Genomic DNA, 25000 nt, shown 5'->3' on the forward strand with positions numbered 1-25000 from the left:
CATTTAAGGTGGTGCTCCAGCATGGCTGCAGTCAAATGACTGAAACACGTAAAAGAGTAGTGTGTAAGTGCGTGTACGTACGTTTTGTTTGTATTTGTCTTCTCGCGACCACTTGAGAACCAGTGTTAGTTTGTTTACCTCCCCATCACTTAGTGGTTTGACAAAAATGACTGATAGAATAAACACTAGTGTCGATTTGTTCGACAAAGCCGTTGTCCAATGTCCGAAACAAACAAAAGAGCAAAAGTTATAAATAGGTATTTAAAGGTATTTTTTTGTTGTATTTCAGCACCCGTGTATTAAGCATGAGTTCGGGTGTGCATCATTATGGAACAATACAATGGGAATTAGCTCTGTGTCTGCTGCTGTCTTGGATGGTAATATTCTTTGTTCTGATTCGCGGAATAAAAAGCCTTGGAAAGGTAAGAAAAATGTCAAGTCATTCAATAATGCTATTTCTCGTTTGATATATTTTAAAATACAAGTTTGATTTACGTCTCAGACAAATCTCGCAAATCTTATCTTAGTTTTTCTTTTTTTGTGGGGGAATTAGTGATAATAGGGTTAATAACGACAAGAACAACAACAACAACAAACATAAGAAGAAGAAGAAGAAAAAGAAGAAGAAGAAGGAGGAGGAGGAGGAGGAGGAGAAGAAGAAGAAGAAGAAGAAGAAGGAGGAGGAGGAGGAGGAGGAGAAGAAGAAGAAGAAGAAGAAGAAGAAGAAGAAGAAGAAGAAAAAGAAGAAGAAGAAGAAGATGGACGTACACTAAGAAGCTCTCTCCACAAAACAAATTTACTCCAATAACATCAATGTCAATGGAAGGAAAACTTTATGATACAACTGTGGGAAAATTTCTGTTAAAGCAAAGGAATAAAAAATTGGAAAGATTTTTGTTAAGTACAGTGTAGTTTCTTTCTAAAATGCGCGATATCTCAATGTGGCATATGCAAGAGGTCGAAACCAGCACCAGGAACCCTCAAAAATCACACCAATTTCACAGGAAGTACGTAAATTCTATAATTACCTATACATGCAATTGTCCATACATCCATGTGCAAAAGCTAATATTTACAAGCAACATCAATAGTGCCTACATGACACACACGTACATACACGGAATATAAAAGGAAAAGCAATTTCCCACAAAGAATATAAAAAGGAGCAAATCAGTGTTCCCACTGATAAAAATACATATGTAAAGGAATTTGACAAGTAACTATAAGTACCTGGAAATTGAAATACAAAAGATGTCGCATCTTAAAGGGAAAACTGTTCCTGTTATTATGGGTGCCCTATGTACGATAAGAAAGGGATGTCAAAAATATCTAGATAATATCACAGGAGAACCATATCTCAGAGAAATCCAATAGATTGCACTGACAAGTACTACTCACATCCTTAGAAAAACCCTATCAATTCAAATATATGTGTGGTATTACATGAAGATATTTCGCTGCTGCCCCAACTATTTCCCCTTTCCAAGCTTTCAGTCATACTGTAACATCTCTTATGCTTCACCCGCCCTAGGACGATGGTTGTGTCCTAGCAAACATGCAGATTAAAACTAAATACTAATAATAATAATAATAATAATGAACTGCTCTCTCACTCAATAATAATAATAATAATAATAATAATAATAATAATTAGGATGATGATGATGATGATGATAACAATAATAATAATAATAATAATAATAATAATAATAATAATAATAATAATAAAATTAAAATAATAATAATAATGGTAAGCAAGCAAGCGAGAGTGTCTAATAATCGACCTAATTGTAGGCGCTTTAGGTATGATTAAAAAACATTTAGACAAATACATAACCAAGACACCAGGATTTACAAATGTACATAACATAAAGAAAATAGCACGGGTAAGCACCGCGCTCATCCTACGTAAATCATTTTGAATACAGTGGAGAATAAGAGCACTATAGCACATATCCATGATGATGATGATGATGATGTATTCTCTGAAGAGTAATAAGGGCCATCTTAGATCAAGAATGTCACTATACGTGGACATATTTCAGAAAATACATGACTAGTATGAAAGTAGGGGAAAAGATGTTCTTCAACCGGAAACCTATTCCGAATGATTTATAAGAGAGCGGGCGCTGCTTAAAGCGCAGCTGGAACACACAGTGACGTTAAAAGGATTGATGGTTTCACTCATATCGAAGAACAAAGAGTCTCTCTCTGAAAGCTTCACCTATCTCTCGTCGACAAATGTTAGTCACATGACTTCGGTCAAGTTGGTGCTATGCAAGATAACAGACATTTATCAAATGTGTTACACAATGAAACGGAAGCTGAAACAACTTAAACAAGTTGTAAAGCGAATTCCATATCTGGACATACTTATTGTAATATTTGATAAATATTGGTAAGGCGGCGAGCTGGCAGAAACGTTAGCACGCCGTATTTCGTCTGCTGTTACGTTGTGAGTTCAAATTCCGCCGAGGTCGACTTTGCCTTTCATCCTTTCGGAGTCGATAAATTAAGTACCAGTTACGCACTGGGGTCGATGTAATCGACTTAATACCTATGTCTGTTATTGTTTGTCCCCTCTATGTTTAGCCCATTGTGGGTAATAAAGAAATAGGTATTTCATCTGTCTTTACTTTCTTTGTTCAAATTCCGCCAAGGTCGATTTTGGCTTTCATCCTTTCGGGGTCGATAAATTAAGTACCATTTACGCACTGGGGTCGATGTAATCGACTTAATACCTATGGCTGTTATTGTTTGTCCCCTCTATGTTTAGCCCATTGTGGGTAATAAAGAAATATGTATTTCATCTGACTTTACTTTCTTTGTTCAAATTCCGCCAAGGTCGATTTTGGCTTTCATCCTTTCGGGGCCGATAAATTAAGTACCAGTTACGCACTGGGGTCGATGTAATCGACTTAATACCTATGGCTGTTATTGTTTGTCCCCTCTATGTTTAGCCCATTGTGGGTAATAAAGAAATATGTATTTCATCTGACTTTACTTTCTTTGTTCAAATTCCGCCAAGGTCGATTTTGGCTTTCATCCTTTCGGGGCCGATAAATTAAGTAACATTTGCGTACTGGGGTCGATCTAATCGACTACCCCGCTCCTCCAAAATTTCGGGCCTTGTGCCTAGAGTAGAAGAGAATATTTGATAAATGCTGGAATGATCGTATATTCTGGAATTACAGTATATTCTTTCTTTTAAGATCAAACATTACTACAGTAGACGCTGCCTTAATCCCTCTCAACCCTACAGTCGATAAATAAAGTAATAACAGTAGACCCATTTAACTTTATTCCTTTATAACCCTGTCACTAACATGAGAAAACATTATCGATAACTTAGAATGTGTTTTGATTTGTCATTAGGCGGTGAGCAATCTTCTATGCAAATTCAAAGCAAAACATAATATTCAGTATTTCATATCATACATGTTTATTTATCGTCTAATTACTCATATGGGGTCAAATTTTCTACTTACTTTTCATTTATTTTTGGAGAAAAAACCAATAATGTATCGGAAACAATTTAATGGTTTATAGTCGTATTTTTGCCAGCGATTTCATTTCATTATTCCAAACAAAATCAATGGTGTCTTGCTTAAGTTCAAATTTTTTTGACAACAAAGTAACGTCTAATGGTACAGAGGAACATAGAGATAACGATACATCATGGTTACTTACGGAGTCCTTCATGTGCATACCAAATAGACTGCCATAGCGATAATAACCAGCAATGAGTGAATTTACAGATGGGAGATAGTGAGTATGTAGTACCACACGCACACACATACACACACACTAATGAGAAAGAGAGATATTCACTCTAGCATAGATAAACATTGATAGCATTGAAACGTGGTTGAAAGTAGTTTATAGCTATGTGAGAAAACTATTTATCAAACTGTATGTCATTGTTTAGTTTTATTCCGAGATTTCTTTCCATTAGAGAAAGTGCCGGTTTCTAACCTAGATTCAAGGCTCCTGCATTGGAATTTCAACATCAACAACAGGGTATGTTTGTTTGTATATATGTATACGTGCAGATTTGTATGTTTTGCTTTATATATGTATGTATTCTCATACATATATCTGTATATCTAGACATGCTCATATATATATATATATATATATATATATATATATATATATATATTATATATATTATTGTTTTTGTTTTGTTTTTGTTTTTTGTTTTTACTTGTTTCAGTCATTTGACTGCGGCCATGCTGGAGCACCGCCTTTAGTCGAGCAAATCGACCCCGAGACTTATTCTTTGTAAGCCCAGTACTTATTCTATCGGTCTCTTTTGCCGAACCGCTAAGAGACGGGGACGTAAACACACCAGCATCGGTTGTCAAGCAATGCTTGGGGGACAAACACAGACACACAAACACATACATATATATATACATATATGCGACAGGCTTCTTTCAGTTTCCGTCTACCAAATCCACTCACAAGGCATTGGTCGGCCCGGGACTATAGCAGAAGACACTTGCCAAGATGCCATGCAGTGGGACTGAACCCGGAACCATGTGGTTGGTTAGCAAGCTACTTACCACACAGCCACACCTGCGCCTATATATATATAATATATATATATTTAAATGTTAAACTTCTGGAAAGTTTTACAGATTTTTACAGTTCCAGTGATGGATTGGATCTGTAGTCTTCGAATTAGCTTTTTCCTTTCTGCTTTTGAAAAGCCTATTTTCTATGTATGTATGTATGTATGTATGTATGTATGTATGTATGTATGTATGTATGTATGTATGTATGTATGTATGTATGTATGCATGTATGTATGTATGTATTCTCATGCATATAGTTGCATATCTAGACATGCTGATATATATTTATATGATAAACTTATGGAAATTTTTACAGATATTTACAGTTCCAGTGATGGATTGGATCTGTAGTCTTCGAATTAGTTTTCTCCTTTCTGGTTTTGAAAAGCCTAAATTCTCAAGATTGGTATTTAGTTAGTGTATGTATGTATGAATGTATGTATGTATCTATGTATGAATGTATGTATGTATGTACGTACGTACGTATGTATATGTATGAGGGTGTTTGTGTTCGTGTATGTGTGTGTTAGTGTGGCTTGACCCTTGGTTTAGTTATTCATGTAAGTGATACGCTACAGCTTCACAACTGTGATGCCTTGGCTGAAAACTTGTCAAAAAATGCTCCGCATGGGAAAAAGTTTACGTAGAGTTTAACGTCAACATCATGACAGGTTTTACAAGTGCGATGTCTTTGGTTAAAACCTGTCATGAAATGGTCTACAAGGGAAACAAAAGGTATTTAGAGTCTCACTAACGCCAAAATCAAGTCAGGTTAATGAACAATGGCTGCGAAAACGAAATCAGGCAGAGTAGTATTTCAACAACAGAGGAACATGAATAAAATATATAATGTCAACACGGATTTTAGTTACATGAATATGATTAAATGCCGCATTCTCGACACGGATTTTATTAACAATCTGTATGTATGTGTGTGTGGGGGGGCGTGTTTATGTGCGCGCGCATATGTTTATACAAGTGGGGGTACGTGACTTAGTGGTTAGGATATTCGGCTGATGACCGAGAAGTCTATGCTTGATTTCCGGACGACGCGTTGGGCACTTCAGTAAGACAATAATCTCACCCCGTTCCAGTTCAATCAACTGGTTAAAATGAGTAGTACTTCTACTGTATATATATATATATATATATATATATATATATATTATATATATATATATATATATATATATATATATATATATGTATATACGTATATGCAAATAAGAAAATGGAAGAACAAATTCATTTCAATCATCAACTTACAGATGATTTCATATTATACGTATAATATATATATATATATATACAGGCGCAAGGGCGTAGGAAGTACTTAGCTTCGGTGTGGCTAGAGTACACGGTTTCCCACTCATGTATGCTAGAAGACGTTCAACTTGCTAAAGTTCCTGTGAGAACAACCTAAGCTATACCTGATCTGAGTTCATCGTGGGCCACCTCTCTGTGATGTTGTTTATACTTTCTGTAAACCCCTTATCGTTCATGTTAAGGAAGTCTGAAGAGTATCGCACTGGTTCGCAAGGAAACAGAAATACCGAAATTAAACACTGTTTCTTTGTGGATGACTTGAAACTTTGTGCAATGAATATGCATGAGATGAAAAAGACCCTTGACCTAGCCACAGCATACTCAAAGAACGTAGGGCTGGAGTTTGATCAGGGTAAATGTTGTTATATAGTTGTGAAAAGGAGGAAAACTATAAACCAGAGTAACAGCTACGCCATCAATGACTTGACTGTTTCTCCTATATCTCACGAGGAATGTTACAGGTATATAGGGGATGGTGGAAACATATCTTACAATGGCACCTATAACAAAACATGTGTCACTATAGAACATTAGAGTCGAATAAAGAAAAATTGGACCTCAGAACTCTCTGCATTCTATAAAACAGTGGCCCACAATGTTTTTGCAGTGCCAGTACTCATACCAACATTTCGGCTGCTGTATTGATGAGATCCGACCCATTAATGTGAAAACCCGAAAAATACTAACAAGCACAGGTAGTTTGCACATAAGCAGTGACGTACACTGCCACTACCTAAAACGAAAACAAGGTGGCGAAGGCTTCACATCGATCCAAAATGCCTTTCAATGTCGCATTATATCCTTTGGGCAACATCTTTTAACCGCCAAGCTTCGACATGCATCCCTTGACCAAGTTTGCATTCATTAGGGTGATAACATCATAAGACTTGGAAGTTAGCTCCTTGAGCCTCACTCTTTGTGTCATAACCTATAATACATGCCCAAAGAAGTCGCACAACTCTACTGCAACGTATCGGCAGATGAAAGGATGAGCCTTTATGAGCAAAAGACTATTTATGGATATGTTAGTAGAAAGCTCCCTGATGATAGTAACAACGATCATCAAAGCAGTTTATCATGGATCAACAATCGGATTATTACCTCCCACTTTGAGGTGTATGTGTCTGCAATCCAGGAACAGGCAATATCAACCAAGTACCTCATTTACAAAAGGGATAGAGATGCAGGAAAATCCGTAAAGTCTGACAACCAATGCAGACTTTGTAGAGTGCACACTGAAGATATCACCCACATCGTAAGAAGCCCGAAAATGTCATCACGGTATTATCTACCAATGAGACATGGCGTTGTAGCTAGGACACTCTATAATGAAATCCGCCGGAAGGATAATCCTACGGACAAAGAAATATACAACCAACATATGGTAGAAGCTATAGCCATAATAATGGAACGATAAAAAGGAATGAGAGCTTGATCTGGATACAACATTCTCAAAGGATGGTGGAATATACCAGTGAAGACCTCAATAAAATGTATGCACAACAAGCCTGATATAATGATTTAGGATAAGAAAGAGAAACTGTGTACAGTTGTGGAAATTAGCTGCCCAGCGGATGTTACCATAAAGCTGAAGATCAGTGAAAAAGAGGACACCTATTCTGAACTATTGAGAAATCTGCAGTTACAATATCCACATTACAAGTTCAGGTTTATATTGTAATTATTCGAGCCCAGAGATATGTAACACACTGCCTAAATACCAAATCTTGAGAATTTAGGCTTCTCAAAACCAGAATGGACAAAGGTAATTCGAAGATTAAAGATCTAATCCATCACTGGAACTGTAAAAAACCTGTAAAACTTTCCAAGTGTTTATTACTTGAATACATGTGATCATGTTTAGATGTGCAAGTATATGCATGAGAATACATACATACATACATACATATGTGTGTATGTGTGCATTTATACACACACACATACATACGTGTATATATATATATATATATATATATATTATATATATATATATATATATATATATCATATTTCAAAAAGAAATGATACTCTTCGACCTTTCGGTTCTGCTGATTATCAATAAGCATACACGTAAAATTGACACGTCTTATAGTTACTTTTTAATAGGAAAGTGCTTACCCTTGACCATTAGCAGTTTAAGCAACTACCAGACAGTCTACAATCAATTTTTACGAATATTACTCCACTTCTATATCACGTTTTACTTTCATATGCTGCTGAATAATGTAGTTATGTTGTGCCATCTATTTATTTCTAACTCTATTTATTTCTGACAATAATATCCCTAAACCGGTTGATGGTAATCGTATCTATCTATCTATCTATCTATCTATCTATCTATCTATCTATCTATCTATCTATCTATCTATCTATCTATCTATCTATCTATCTATCCATCTATCTATCTATCTATCTATCTATCTATCTATCTATCTATCTATCTATCTATCTATCTATAACCAAAGCATTCTATAGGGGATTAGTGGAGGGGAGGTACGACGACGAGCTCGGGGCGAACCTGGACGTCGACGAGGAGTACCTGACCCGCCTGTTCAGGACGACTTTCGGGCCAGGGCCCATGGACAACTTCCAGAGATCCCTGGCCTGGCAGTGCTACCGAGAAGCGCTACCCGTTCGGGATAAGCTCTACAGACACGGCTCGAGAAACACGGGGCCGACCTGCCCGAGATGTGGTCAGAGCGACGAAACCGTTCTGCACGCACTCGTGCAGTGTCCAACAATTCCGACCTGTGGGCTTGTGTCGAACAACTGCTGTCCCGTGTGGGACGAGTCGGTTTATCAGCTGAGTTTATCGTCAATATTGTCACGCCTCCTTCCTTCAAACGGGAAGGAAGAGCTATTTTCATCATCCTTGTGGCTATGGCGAAAGAATGTATCTGGTGGACGCGTCTGAAAGGATTGGAGACAAACACTTTCCTCTCTGGTCAATCTTCTTCAAGTACCACTTGAAGAGGAAAGTGAGAGTAGAGAGGCAAGTTTTGTCTAGCGAATGTTTTAAAAAAAGATGGGTGAATGTAGCAAGGATTGCACGTATGAATGACGAAGCCACCTTGAGCATAATCCTATGAACCCAGAAATTGAAAACAAAGGGTTACCCACTTGCAAACAATGTGGGTAACATATAACAATATTGACCAAGGTTACCGTGGTCTTTTCGTAGGCTTTTCTTCCCACGGATAACCTTACTTGCTTTCCCTTTACACCATATATCATAACACTGTGATACACGATTCCTATTGATCGTTCTTTTTTTTTCCTCTTCCCCTTTTTTCCCCCTTTTTTCTTCTTTTTTCATTTCTCTTTTCTCTTGTTCCTTTTCCTTTTCCTTTTTTTTTCTTTTTATTCCTTTTATTTTTTAATTTTATTTATTTATTTACTTTTTTTGTTCTTTTCTTCCCTTTTACGATCCCTCTTGATCGAAAACCTACGCCACCCCCTTTTTTTTGTTTTCTTCATCCCCCAAAAGAAAAGCTCTACCTTGTAACTTGTCCCATCTGTGTGCAGCCCTGTGTGGCCAATAAAGAAACTTATCTATCTATCTATCTATCTATCTATCTATCTATCTATCTATCTACGTAAAAATTAATACAGAGAGTTGCTTATTTGCAAAAAAAAAAGAAATATAACATGTGACTTCATTGACCGAGGTTACCGTGGTCTTTTCCGTAGGCTTTTCTTTCCACGGGTAAATCTCACCTGTCCTTCCCTTTACACTTCATATTGACATTTCTGTGATAACGTTCCCTATTGATCATTTTTTTCCTTTCCCTTTTTCTTCTTCTCCCCTCCTTTTTTTAAAATGTTTTATTCCCCCCTTTTTTTGTCCTTTTTCTTTCCCTTTACGATCCCTTTTGATCGAAACCAAACCCCCTTTTTTTTACCCCCAAAAGAAAAGCTCTACCTTGTAATTTGTCCTGTCTGTGTGCACCCCTGTGTGGCTAATAAAGAAACATATCTATCTATCTATTAATTTATTTGTCTGGCTGTCTGCGTCTGTGTCTTTGAATTGTTTTACTTGTTTAAGGCATTGAACTATACGTATACATCATACATTTATACGCATCCGCCTCGTTATCTGTTTGTCTAAATGTGTGTCTCACTATGCCAACTCATTTGTCTATACAGTTAAACACTGACCCAGTAACCAGTAAACTAACTTCTGATATGCTATGTTGATATCATATCGATATCTCGTCATTTTGTGACATTGCTCTCAGCCACGTTTAACACATTTAATTGCAACGGATCAATAACCACAGCATAAATATGTTGCTTCAAACCTATAAAAGTGTGTGTGTGCGTGCGTGTGTGTGTGTGTGTGTGTAATATGCACACCCACATATATACATAGATTACATATAATTACATACATATATGCATACATATATATATATAAGAGAGAGATAGATAGATAGATAGAAGATAGATAGATAGATAGATTAGATAGATAGATATAGATATATATATATATATTATATATATATATATATATATATATATATATATATATGTATGTATGTATGTACGTATGTTATATATATATATAGAAAGAGAGAGAGAGAGACAGAGAGACAGAGACAGAGACAGACAGACAGACAGAGATAGATAGACAGACAGACAGAGAGACAGTTGGGCGGACGGATGACGTGATATAATTACGTACGTAAGCAGTAAGAATATAGGAATGTATAGAACCAGGCATGTATGAAAGGAAATCTTTATGCATTAATACATGAGTATCTCTATATAACTATCTATATGTCTAGTGTGCGTATATATGTTTCCGTATATGTGTTGTGCATTCAAATATCTACATCTATTTATATCAGTTTATGTATAGAGATACGCGTTATGGAATGTGTGTGTGTGTGTGTGCACGTATCCAAATTGTAAAACATAAAAATGATAATAAGATGCATTAGACAGAATACTTCAAGCGTTCTATTGGCTTCTGGGTTAAGTAAATATGTTAAGAAGACATACAGAATGATATATGCAAATATTTCTTCTTGAATTGACTTTTCCATCTTATTGAAAGGAATTATACCAGAACTTAGCTGTAATATTTAGTTACAAATTATACGGGATACAATTGCTGAACGTTCTTTGCAAGAAAGTTGACAGTTACAGAGATGCGTCGATCCGATTGTCCTTATCAACGAAGTGTAGTTTGCTACAGGCTCCTTCAATCAGTTGTTAATAATATATCTAGTGAGGGCGCGTGGCTTAGTGGTTAGGGCATTCGGCTCATGATCGTAAGGTTGTGAGTTCGATTCCCGGCGACGCGTTGTGTCCTTGAGCAAGACACTTTATTTCACGTTGCTCCAGTCCACTCAGCTGGCAAAAATGAGTTGTACTTGTATTTCAAAGGGTCAGCCTTGTCACTCTCTGTGTCACGCTGATTATCCCCGAGAACTACGTTAAGGGTACACGTGTCTGTGGAATGCTCAGCCATTTGCACGTTAATTTCACGAGCAAGCTGTTCCGTTGATCGTATCAGCTGGGACCCTCTTCGTCGTAACCGGCGGAGTCTTTTTTTTTTTTATAATAATATATCTTCAGAGGGAAAAGAGAGAGAAAGTGAAAGAGTAAGACGGAGAGAATACTATACGAAAAGTCGAGCCCAGTAACAATTTTTTTTTTAAACTAAAGGATGAAAATGAGTTAAAGGAATTAGGTTATGTAAAGAGGTTTTGTGAAATGAAGTATGGAAAATTTTCTGGACAAATTCGACTTGGAGAAAGAAATTTCAAAGATGTCATCAAAGTGATGTAGAAGATGTTTTACACATTCTCTTCCACAAAAAAAGCCTCGCTGGTCGGGATGTATGAAATTTTCAATATTCTTGATCTCAATAACTTTTCAGATATTTCAATGATGTGGATGATGAATGAAATTAGGCGATAATTATCTGCAAGAGACTTCTTATCTTTTTTCAAGAAAAGAATAGCAGACTGGAAAAAAGAAAGTTTTGGCATCTAGCCTGAGTTTAAAGGTTTCTCCCAGAAGCTGTTTAGAGGGAATGCAAGATCATGCATGGGTTCATTCGCGACACCTGCACGCAATCTATCTATCTATCTATCTATCTATCTATCTATCTATCTATCTATCTATCTATCTATCTATCTATATATAGATACAATTACAATTACAAATTTAGGTGCATTTTCAACAACAAATTTGACTATATATATTATATATATATATATATATATATATATATATATGTGTGTGTGTGTGTTTGTTTCTGTGAATGTTTGTGTCTGTGTACGTATGTATGTATGTATGTATTATGAATGCATGTATGTATATCGTGTTATACTAAGAAGCAGTGTATACAAGATTCCTGAATTTTTGATTCAAGTCAAGTATAACAAAGTACGTTAAGTCGTTGTAAGCAGAATCAAGAACAAATAGATTGCACTAATATAGAATCGTAATAGTTGCAATAATGCAATCATTTGCTACGTACATTTCAGGTTTAGGTAGTAAATAGTGGAAAATGCATGCATTATATTCTTCAGTTGAGAGAAGATGCCCCTAGAAAAATTCAAATTGATGATAAAAGTGTTACGGTTAATAAATAATTTTGAAAGACTCCTGCATTTTCAGATTCATTTTCTTATATTTTTACTGGTGCAGCAACGCCCAACTTTAATTTGTTATATATATAAATATATATATATATGTCATAATATATTCTATATATGTATATTATAATATATTATATATATGTATGTATATATATATATATATATATATATATGTATATATATATATATGTATATACGTATATATGTATTACATATATACATGTCTATATATATTCACATATATATGTATATACACATATATGCATATATACATACATACATACATACATATATATATATATATATATATATTAATATATATATAATATATATATATATATATATATATATAAACATACATCTATGTATCTATGAGATGTAAGTACAACACTCCATATATGCTTCTATAGATTGAGTGCCATAAGGTATGTAGAGATACCTGCTAAACGGATGCGAATGTCTCTTCCAAAACTGGGCATAAGGAGTACAGCTATGGACAACTGATGAACAACCTATATCTCTATATCCAGGCGACTTATATTGTTCTTATTATCATAGATTCACTGCCCTACGAGATCTGTAGATTAACCTAGAAATGCATGGGTTCTCAAATACCATCATCGTCGTCATCATCATCATCATCATCATCATCATGATAAAGACGAAATGACAAAACTACCGACAGCGACAAATGCAGTATGCGGTATGGCACATCGTTAGGGAATGCCCGAAAGTGGCACAATGCAAATCCAAAAGACGCTATGACAATGTGGCAAGAATGATACATTGGGTGCTCTCCGTATATCACGGCCTACAAAGAGCAAAGGCATGGTATGAGAAAAACCCAGAAAGAATCACCGAAAATGAGAACTAACAAAATCTTGTGGGGTGTAATGATCCAGTGCAATCACCTGAACAGACATAGGAAACCGGACATTGTTTTTTAAAGAAAGAACTTGCATCATAATCGACATAGCATATCCCGGTGACAACAGGATCAAAAAAGAAAAGGAGAAAAAACTGAACAACTATGACGATTTAATATGGGAAATACGACGGTTGCGGTCAATGAGGGGAGTAGACGTAATACCAATGGTAACTGACGCACTTGGAAGTATCAGCACTCAACTACCAACATGGCTGAAAAAGATTATTATGTTTCTTAAGGTAGAACACCTTGAAAATCAGCATTACTTGAAGCTGCAGACATTCTTCGCAGCGTTCTTGAAGCATGACCAGTAAACAAGTGTCACTTTGGTCAGCTAGCTGTGGACTGCTGACACTTTCCATGATACCCTTCAAAATAAGCTGTGAGTTTTCATATAATAATAATAATAATAATAATAATAATAATAATAATAATAATAATAATAATAATAATAATATATTCTGCTCAATACCACAGATTTACTCGTCAGTTGTTTGACCTTAACCGGTTGAGCATGTCCCTTAGTGGCTGACGATATGTGCATCTCTGATCACAAGCAAAAATAGTGGGGAGCATCATAGCCATGTGTTGAGAGGGATTCTTTGGGGTTTGAATAATTCACCTCTGGAAACATGGGTGTTTCGTTCAACATCCTTAAACAACCCTTATTCAGGGACCTTTTGATCGGGATGGGTTAGCCGACAAGGAGAAAATTCTAACTGGGCCCTACCTGCAAGTTCATGTGTGGTTTATCTTGATATGAGATCACCATGTCGCGAACATATGGTTGTGATGCATGTGCCTAGTGTACCTTTATCAGACGGGTAGTCATGATGGGTATATAGGGCTTCGTATATTTTACCCTAGTGTCACTTTGATGCCATGCACTGCTCTCTCAGTCTATAATGATAATAATAATAATAATAATAATAATAATAATAATAATAATAATAATAATAATAATAATAATAATAATAATAATAATAATAATAAGACACCGGGGACGTTTAAGATGTAAGAGAAGACACCGGGGACGTTTAAGATGTAAGAAGGAAAATACAGAGCTTCGAAATCTATCCACAAACATCGAAAACAAGGACACCCTATGGAGCCAAAGATTTACTAACAAAGAATTGGACTATATCCGAGTAGTAATACTAATTGAAATTTATTACTATTTTCGAAACGAAATGATGTATTTTGACTCGATATTATCTCCACCTCTAACAAACACACATGTAAACATGCGTGGAACAACACGATCATCCCCGACCTCAAACACCATGTACAAAGGAACTACGAAGAAATTAAATGCCACCGATACTATTCAACCCAAGAATAACAATCGAGCGGTATGTACATTAAACCTACAACAAAAAATGTACGAAAAACTACACGTGCGAAATAATGTGACAACAGAAATAAACGGAACGCTACCCTACGAAAATGACGACCGTCAAAATAATGGACCGGACGTTGTACCTCATGTCCCGCAATTAAAACCCAAAAGACGTAAATGGACACGTGAGGAATACATTTCTATCTTACACGCATACTTCACAGCAATGCTCTACCCACAAAATGAAAATACAACAACACATACATATAAAATATGGAAGGAAAATAATAGAGGTATAGACTTGGATACAGCAATGAACCCTAATAAATTAGCTAACGTACGAAGATACATTCTCAAAGCCAAAAAATATCAGAAATAGAAATAGAACATTTAAAAGAAAAAATACACAAGGGAAATGTAGATAGAAGCCACACAACAATGCCCAATAATATAAACACTGAAACTGTAAAACATGAAGACAAACGCAACATTCCCAACAAACACGATGTAAACAACGAAGGGGAGCCTAATGATTATGATAATATAAAAAATAAAATAATCAAAGAACTAAAAACCACAAAGCTCAAAATGGACCACCGACCATACCTCCCAAGAATAAAAATAAACGCAATAACAACACCAATTATAAACAACATAAACCTAGCCGTCACTGAACTAGCCACTGAAACAAAAAAAAGTGATATCACTGAACTAAATGACTTGATATACGCAGCAGCCACTGCAGCCACAAAAGAAGCTGGATACTCACCCAAACCCGCCCAAACAGGAGTACCACCACCCAAACAAACCCTGTGGATAAATAACATCCAAAACAAAATAAAAAAAAATAGAAAAGACCTGTCGATTCTTAATGAAATCAGCAAACAAGCAACGCTACTGAGCAACAAAAAGAGAACAAAAATGCTCCGCAAATATAACATCACGGAAAAAGATTTGCCGGAGATAAAAGAAAAGCTGAAGCAAGATATCCTTGCCAAAGCTCAAAGGATCCGCCGGTACGAGAAACGCCAACGCTTCTTTGAACAGAACAAAAAGTTCAACTCCGACCCCAAAAAGTTCTACCAAGAACTAGGCAAAAATAAAATAGAAGTCACTGCAGCACCAACAGCAGAAGAATTGGAAGAATTCTGGAAAGAAATATGGTCGGCGAACGAACAGCCAAAAAAAAGGAATATGAAAATAACAAACTCGGCATCTGAACAAACTTTGGACCTCCATAACAACTGAAGAGGTAACCCAGGCTCTGCAAAAACTAAGCAACTGGAAGGCACCTGGGCATGACAAGATCCCCAACTTCTGGTTGAAATATCTAACAAGAATGCACAAAAAGCTGGCTGAAAACTTTAACAGCATACTAGCAGAGCCAGAGACAATGCCTGAATGGCCCACGAAGGGGAAAACCATCTTAATTCCCAAATCAAATGAAACAACAAAACCAGAAAACTACAGACCAATAACCTGCCTCCCTACTATGTTCAAGGCATTTACTGCAGTGATACGCAAAGGCTGAACAAGCACCTGGACGAAAACAAACTGTTCCCAGAAGAGCAGAAAGGATGCCGCAAGGCTCATATGGCTGTAAAGATCAACTAATGATTAATAAAGCCGTAACTGAAGACAGCCACAGAAAGAAGAAGGCCTCAGTATGGCCTGGATTGACTACAAAAAGGCGTTTGATAGCATCTCCCACACATGGATCCTCGAAACACTAGCCATTAACAAAGTAGCACCAACAATCATAAAATTCATAGAGCACTCTATGAATAAATGGCAAACAGTCCTACACCTCCAAACAAAAGAGGGACTCATGAAAACCAAAGACATCCCCATTAGAAGAGGAATATTCCAGGGAGACAACGCTCTCTCCACTCCTTTTCTGCTTGGCACTGTCACCTCTATCTGATATGCTAAATAGAACTGGATGCGGATATAAATGTTACGGCAAAACGATCAGCCACCTTTTATATATGGATGACCTAAAACTATACGCTGCAAATGACAAACAGCTGGAAACACTATTAAAGACAGTTCATGGATTTACCAAGAAATAGATATGAAATTTGGATTAGAAAAATGCGCCAAAGTAACCATGAAAAAGGAAAACTAGTTAAGAGTAACAACATCACACTAGATAAAACCAATGAGATAAAAGAATTAGACCAAAGCCAAACTTACAAATACTTAGGAATCCATGAACTAGATAAGACACAACACACACAAATGAAAGAGAAAATAAAAAAAGAATATTATAGACGAGTTAGATCAATACTAAAAACAGAGCTCAATGCTAAAAACAAGATAATAAGTATCAACACTTTAGCTGTCCCAGTTATAAGTTACAGCTACAATATCCTTAACTGGACACGAATTGAACTGTCCAAAATAGATAGGAAAACAGAAAAATACTGACAGGATCTAGGATGCATCCCCCAAAATCTGACATAGAAAGACTATATATACAACGTATAGAAGGTGGTAGAGGCCTTATACAGCTGGAAAACTACTATAAAATAACCACCATAGGGCTGCAAAAATACCTACTCAGAAGGAAGGAAAACTGATCCAGATAGCAGCAACACACGAGCAAAACAAAAAACTGTTCTCAGTATTTAAGGAAGCTGACAAATACAAACAAGAAATCATACCACCTAATAAACACAAAGAAGAAGAAGAAGAAGATGAGAAACAACAAAAAAGCTATAAAACAAATGAAATCCAAACTAAAAATAGAACAGCAACGAGCCATGATAAAACGATGGCAAGAAAAGCCACTTCATGGTAAATACTGCACTAAACTAAACGCAAAAGAAATAGACAAAGAAAAATCCCAGCAATGGTTGAGAAGCTCAGGACTCAAAGCAGAACAGAGGGATTTTTAATTGCAGCACAAGACCAAAGCCTCCCCACCAGAAATTACCAAAAACATGTAATGAAAAGAAATATTACAAGTAACTGCAGAATATGTGGAGATGGACAAGAAACAATAAATCATATTATCTCTAGCTGCCCAGTCCTGGCTAAGAAGGAATATATTCACAGACATGACAGAGTTGGAACCTACATACATTGGAAGCTATGCCAACATTATGGAAACAACAAAAAAAGATGGTATAGGCACACACCAGAAAAGGTACAGAAACGAGAAGCAACCATACTCTGGGATATGCCGATACACACAGATAGAGAAATTAAGGCCAACAGACCAGATATAGTTGTCAGAGATCATGAAGAAAAAAAATGCTTTCTAATTGATGTATCAATACCGGCAGATGACAACGTGTCTCTAAAAGAAATGGAGAAACTCTCAAAATACAAAGACCTGGAAATAGAGGTAACTAGAATGTGGAACCTGAAAACAGAAACAATTCCTATCATAGTAGGTGCATTAGGCATGATAAAAAAATATTCAGACAAATACATAACAAAAACACCAGGACTACAAACACATATAACATACAGAAAATTGCACTACTAGGCACTGCACACATCCTACGCAGAACACTTTCCATACAATAACCATCAGAGCATCACAACAAATCACAGCACACCCAAGGCACACAGAGCTGCGCTCGGTAGTGAAGTGAAAGCACGCTATAAAAATAAAACTACTGAATAATAATAATAATAATAATAATGATAATAATAATAATTTCTCCATCCTTATATATATCTTGCAAAGTTGGTCGTTCATCGAGAAGCGATGCCTACCACACGTTGATAATAGGCAATACACCTTGAAACCTAGGTCCGTGTGTGGTATCGGCTTCTTGGTGAGTGATCTCCCTTTGCAAGATAGAGGACGCCGTGATGGCGTCAGGCCTATCTGGTGACGTTGATGTTCGCCTGGGGCTAAATGCAACAGTGACACCCCACCACCTGCCCTGTCCCTAGCCATATTCGGTTGGCTAATATCCCTTATATATATATAATATATATATATATATATATATAATATATATATATATATATATATATATATATATATATGTATGTATATATATATATATACATATATATATATTATGTATATATATATATATATATATATATATATATATCTATATATATATGTATATATAATATATATAATATATATACATATATTATGTGTGTGTGTGTGTGTGTGTGTGTGTGGAGGCGAATGGCCTAGTGGTTAGAGCAGCGGACTCTCGCGGTCGCAGGATCGCGGTTTCGATTCCCAGACTGGGCGTTGTGAGTGTTTATTGAGCGAAAAACACCTAAAAAAGCTCCACGAGGCTCCGGCAGGGGGTGGTGATCCCTGCTGTACTCTTCCACCACTCTTTCTTCTGTTGGCCTGCTCGCTTAGCCATCGGGGTGGCGTCATTCGAAGGCTAAAACAATGCGAACGCATTGTGACCAGCGATGTGTAACAACATATGATGGTCTGGTCGGTCACGTGATCACGTCATATATATATATATATATATATAATATGATTCAGCTAGAAATGATTCAAAATTCTGTTTCAAGATAAGTCTATGTGCCACCTTACAGAATTTCTTTTACTTTGCAGACATCTTAAATTATCGTCGTCAGTCTTCTGTGAAATTTAAAGATAGAACAAGTAAAATCGATGATAAAAATCAATCAGTTCTTCTTGCGTAGTTAAACGTAACAAAATTCATATTTTGTTCCAGAATGCGGGACGGGGTGATCAGGCGGCGGACTTGGAGTTGGCTGCATATTAAATATCATTGGATGCGAGATTGAAGCTGCCTACAAAATATTGATAACGATAAAAAAAAATGTTGCAGTTAAATTAATAAGAGTGTTTTACACTGGTCTATCAGTTAATATTTTTAGAATTTTGTATAACGAAAGCTATTTAAAAGAGATACGCTGAACTATCAACTTGCCTTGTCAAATGTAGCAGCCAAAAAGTCCCTCAGTTCGTAATTAATAGCTTAAAACAGCATAATATGATCGTGTTGTAAGCTTTCAATTAAACTATCTAGAAGATAAATAGGATGTTCGTTGCAGAAATATTGTTGATTAAAGACGTGCAATCTCTGGTCTGCGGAGCTTTTGTGAAAATGTTTGATGCAAATGTTTGATGAAAATGTCTCATGAAAATGTTTGACGAAAATGATTTTCGCTGGTTTCACTTTCAAATATATTTGGGGTTTCCCCTTTCATTTCGGTTTCACTTTCGGTTTTACATTCGGTTTCACTCGGGGTTTCCCCTTTTAATTAAGTTACACTCCGGGTTCCCATTTTATGAAAATGTTTCATGAAGATGTTTGATGAAAATGTTTGAAGTAAGTGTCAATCTTTTCGTCCTCAGTTCTAATTGTGCCGTGATCGACTTTGCCTTTCATCCTTTCCGGGTCGATAAATTAAATACCAGTCACGTACTGGGGTCGATCTAATCGACTGACCCACTCCCCCAAAATTTCGGGCCTTCTGCCTAGAATAGAAAAGAATATTCCAAATATATATATAAGGCTGCGAGCTGGCAGAAACGTTAGCACCTCAGGTGAAATGTTTAGCGTTATTTTCTCTGTTTTTACGTTCTGAGTTCAAATTCCGCTGAGGTCGACTTCGTCTTTCATCCTTTTGGGTCGATAAATTAAATACTAATCACATACTAGAGTCGATCTAATTAACTGCCCCCCCTCCCAAAAAATGCCGGCGTTGTGCCTAGGGTAGATAAGAATATGGCAAATTTATATCCCTGTCATTTTACTAGTTACGTTACTCTGCACGTACCAACTGAATAAAGCTAGCCTAGTTGATAGTTTGAAATGCTAAAAATAATACTCAGAGCTATCTGAAAGAAAAACCTGAGTGTATTAAAAAGAAAATACACATTGAATAATATTGTCGTCTATATATTATGTCTAAAAGTCAGACTTTATTGCTTTGGACCATAAATCAAGTAGATCAGTCATAACGTCTTTTATATATATAATAGGAACGAAATAGATATAGAGTTTCTGTTATTATGCAGTATTACACAATCTCTGTAACGTATGAATAAACAAATAAATCTCCATTCTCATGGAAACTATCGTCCGTCACGGTAAATCGTCTTCGTTTCGTATTATTTACAATGTGATAAATGTAATACAATTATTGCTATATAATCCTGCTATTATTAATTAATTAATTATCCTAAGGAAAACAAGTGGTTAAATGAATAGATTCACTTCTCATATCGTCTGATGTTAATATTATACGTATATATATATACATATATATATATATATAATATATATAAATAATATATATATATATATACATATATACATATATATATATATATATATATATATATATATATATATATATATATATATATATATATATATATATATATATATATATATATTGGTGTAGGAGTGGCTCTGTGGTAAGTAGCTTGCCTACCAACCACATGGTTCGAGTTCAGTTCTACTGCGGGGCACCTTCGGCAAGTGTCGTCTATTATAGCCTCGGGCCAACCAAAGCCCTGTGGGTGGATTTAGTAGACGGAAACTGAAAGAAGCCCTTTGTAAATATGTATATATATGTATTTGTTTGCATATGTTTGTTCCCCCCAACATCGCTTGACAACCGATGCTGGTGTGTTTACGTCCCAGTAATTTAGTAGTTCGGCAACAGACACCGATAGAATAAGTACTATGCTTACAAGGAATAACTCCTGGGGTCTATTTGGTCGACTAAAGGCGGTGCTCCAGCATGGCCACAGTCAAATGACTGAAACAAGTAAAAGAGTATATATAAATAATATATATATATAAACACGGTAAGATCATACGTGCACATAGGCACGCATACACCAGCGCTTAAATAACATAGATAAGCCCAATGAAATTGCTAAAATTTTGAAATAAAACTTACCATTCTTTACTTTCCTTGATACGACGGCTTTCCATTCCCTCAGCCCATTAGCAAATCCTAATTCTAGCGCCTTAGGAACACTATGAGGGTAAAGAAAGATAAAAACATACGAAAACAATAAATAAGTGGAAATCGAACCGGTAAGCGTGTTAATTGCTAAGGCATTAAGACAGAATAATTCTCCCCGGACATAATAAAATATGCTTCAACACACGAATTCACAGAAAGAATCTTGCAAACCAAATACAAAAATAAGATATGTATAGATATTTAGATATGTTATTTATTTACAAAGCGAACAGGAAGAAATATATAATATATATGCGAACATATGTAAGTATGTATGTATGTATGTATGTATGTATGTATGTATGTATGTATGTATGCCTGTGTTTATATATATATGTATATATGGCGGCGAGCTTCAGGATCATTAGCACACCGGGCGAAATGCTTAGCAGTATTTTGTCTGCCGTTACGCTCCGAGTTCAAATTCCGCCGAGGTCGGCTTTGCCTGTCATCCTTTCGGGGTGGATTAAATAAGTACCAGTTACGCACTGGGGTCGATAAAATCGACCTAATCCGTTTGCCTGTCCTTGTTTGTCCTCTCTGTGGGTAACCCCTTAGGGGTAGTAAAGAAATAGGTATTTCGTCTGCCGTTACGTTCTGAGTACACATTCCGCCTAGGTCGACTTTGCCTTTCATTCTTTCAGGGTCGATTAAATAAGTACCAGTTACGCACTGTGGTTGATGTAATCGATTTAATGCCTTTGTCTGTCCTTATTTGTTTCCTCCTATGTTTAGCCCCCTGTAAGCAATAAATAAATATCTATGTATGCATGTATGTATAACGTAAACCCATATATATAGAGAGACAGAGAATATGTCGTAAAATAAACGCGATGGTTATGAGTTGTTGGATATGCATCTGGTCTATCTGAGTTGATCAGATATCACGATTCGTTTCTCTTCCCCGGATGCTGTAAAATATTAACTTTACAACGACCAATAACATAGCCTCTACATGATCACTCGCGCTGCTGGTAATAGCAGACCAACTTTTCCTCAAATCAAAGAATGATGTAGACACCGAACGAAGGGATTACAGATATTGTTAGAAGATAAGATGGGCATCGTTGGAACGTTTTTGATAATATGTTTGTTCTATTAATGTTGACTTCGGCCAAAACAACACCATTTTTTTTAAGCACCGCTTCTACTGTAATCATTTTTACTGAAATAAATCGATAATATTTCCACTGGATCAACATTATTTCTGTCTGACATAAAGACGTGTACATTTCTAAACTGTATTCAAGTTTTCAATATATTCCTATAGGTTGTTTACTTCACGTCAGTGTTTCCGTACGTCCTCCTGACAGCACTTATCATAAACGGATCTACTTTATCTGGTGCTGTGGATGGTATTATGTACTATCTGAAACCTAATGCCAAAAGACTTTTGGATGTTCATGTAAGTAACTATTCCGTTCTATTCGCTGTAGTGTCAGCTCATAGCTGCGGCCATGCTGATACACTATATATATATATATATATATATATATATATATATATATATATATATATATATATATATATATATATATATAATATATATAAATTCATATCTGTTTATCTCTGTTTTTTCTTTGAATATATATATATATATATACATATATATATATATATATATATATATATATATATATATATATACGTATATATATATAAATATAAATTCGCTTGTATTTTATCTGTTTTTCTTTGTATATATATAAATATAATATATATATATAAATTCCTACCTACTTATCTCTCTGTTTTTCTTTGTGTATATATATATATATATATATATATATATACATATACATTGTTGTATTTAGGGAGGGTCATGTTGCCAGTTTAGCCAATAAAAACACATGCACGATATATTTGGTGTTAATTTGCTTCAGCTTTATTTATTTATTTATTTTTTTTTGTCTGATCGTTAGCAAGGAGAGACACACAAATAAGAAAAAAGAAAGCAAAGGACCCCTGATGAGGTCACAGAAGTGTGACGAAATAACTCTGGCCGAAATATGATTAATGTAAAAATTAAAGCTGAAGGAAATCAACACCAATTTCCTTCGTGTGTTTTTATTGGCTAAACTGGCAACATGACCATCCCTAAATACAACAATATTTGTTTCAACACACGATTTCACATAAAAGATCTTGCAAAATGAATATATAAACGTATATATATATATATATATATATATAGTGGCCTGCTTACTTAGCCAGCGGGGTGGCGTCATTCGAAGGCTAAAACAATGCGAACGCATTGTGACCAGCGATCTGTAACTACATCTGATGGACTAGTCGGTCACGTGATCACGTGATATATATATATATATATATATATATATATAATATATAATTCAAATCTATTTATCTATTTACTTTTTCTCTGTTTATAGACACACACACACATACACGCACACACACACAGAAATCACATACTCAGATAGACCCGATGAAATTCCCAATATTTTGAAACAAAACTTACTTCTTTTTACTCTTCTCTTCATCTTTAGCTCAGCTTCAGGTCACTGCTTTCCAATCCCTCTGCCCATTAGCAAATACTAATTCTGGCGCCATAAATGAAGACTCTGTCAGGATAAAAGAGTAATAAAAACATACGTGCACTGGCGCCCAGAAAGCATGTAGGTCCTCTAAATATCATGCATAATTTAAATTGCACCAATAACAAACAGACATAAGGAATAAGTAAATAGCCGAGAAAAGAGGGAAATATGGAAACTAACCTTGTCCTAATTCTTCAGATAGAAAATGTAATAGGATGCACCCTATGTCCAGTATTTTTCTTGCATGGAGCTGAAAGAAATACCTGGTATGTCAAACAAGACTGGACTTGGTTTATTTGGTTTGTCAACGATCTGAAATCGTTCGTCAGTATTAATGAGCAATTAGGATACTATTGAAACAGTAAAGAGATTTATTCGGATTTGGAACAATTTGTAAGGTAACCTCGAAGACAAAGCAATTAATTAAGGATACATATATTCTTTTGTTTGTTTCAGTCAGTTAACTGTGGCCATGCTGGAGCACCGCCTTTTAGTCGACGAAATCGACCCATGGACTTATTATTTGTAAACCTGGAGTTTCTTCTATCGGTGTCTTCTGCTAACCGTTAATTTACGGGGACCCAAACACACCCTTATCGGTTGTCAAAGTGATGGTGTGGGAGGACAAACACAAACGTAAACACACACACACACACACACACCCCACACACACACATATATATATATATATATATATATAT

At 35.7% G+C, this 25000-nt stretch overlaps 1 protein-coding gene across 1 annotated transcript in view; it reads left to right on the forward strand.

Annotated features, from left to right (window-relative positions):
• Positions 1-25000, forward strand: part of LOC115215846 (sodium- and chloride-dependent glycine transporter 1-like) — a 167112-nt gene that overhangs the window by 75491 nt on the left and 66621 nt on the right. The window contains exons 6-7 of the mRNA XM_029785184.2: positions 290-422; positions 23012-23146. Coding sequence (XP_029641044.1) covers positions 290-422; positions 23012-23146 — 268 coding nt within the window. The remainder of the gene's footprint in view (positions 1-289; positions 423-23011; positions 23147-25000) is intronic.

The sequence above is a fragment of the Octopus sinensis genome, linkage group LG9 (assembly GCF_006345805.1).
Source record: "Octopus sinensis linkage group LG9, ASM634580v1, whole genome shotgun sequence".
Taxonomy (NCBI): Eukaryota; Metazoa; Mollusca; class Cephalopoda; order Octopoda; family Octopodidae; genus Octopus; species Octopus sinensis.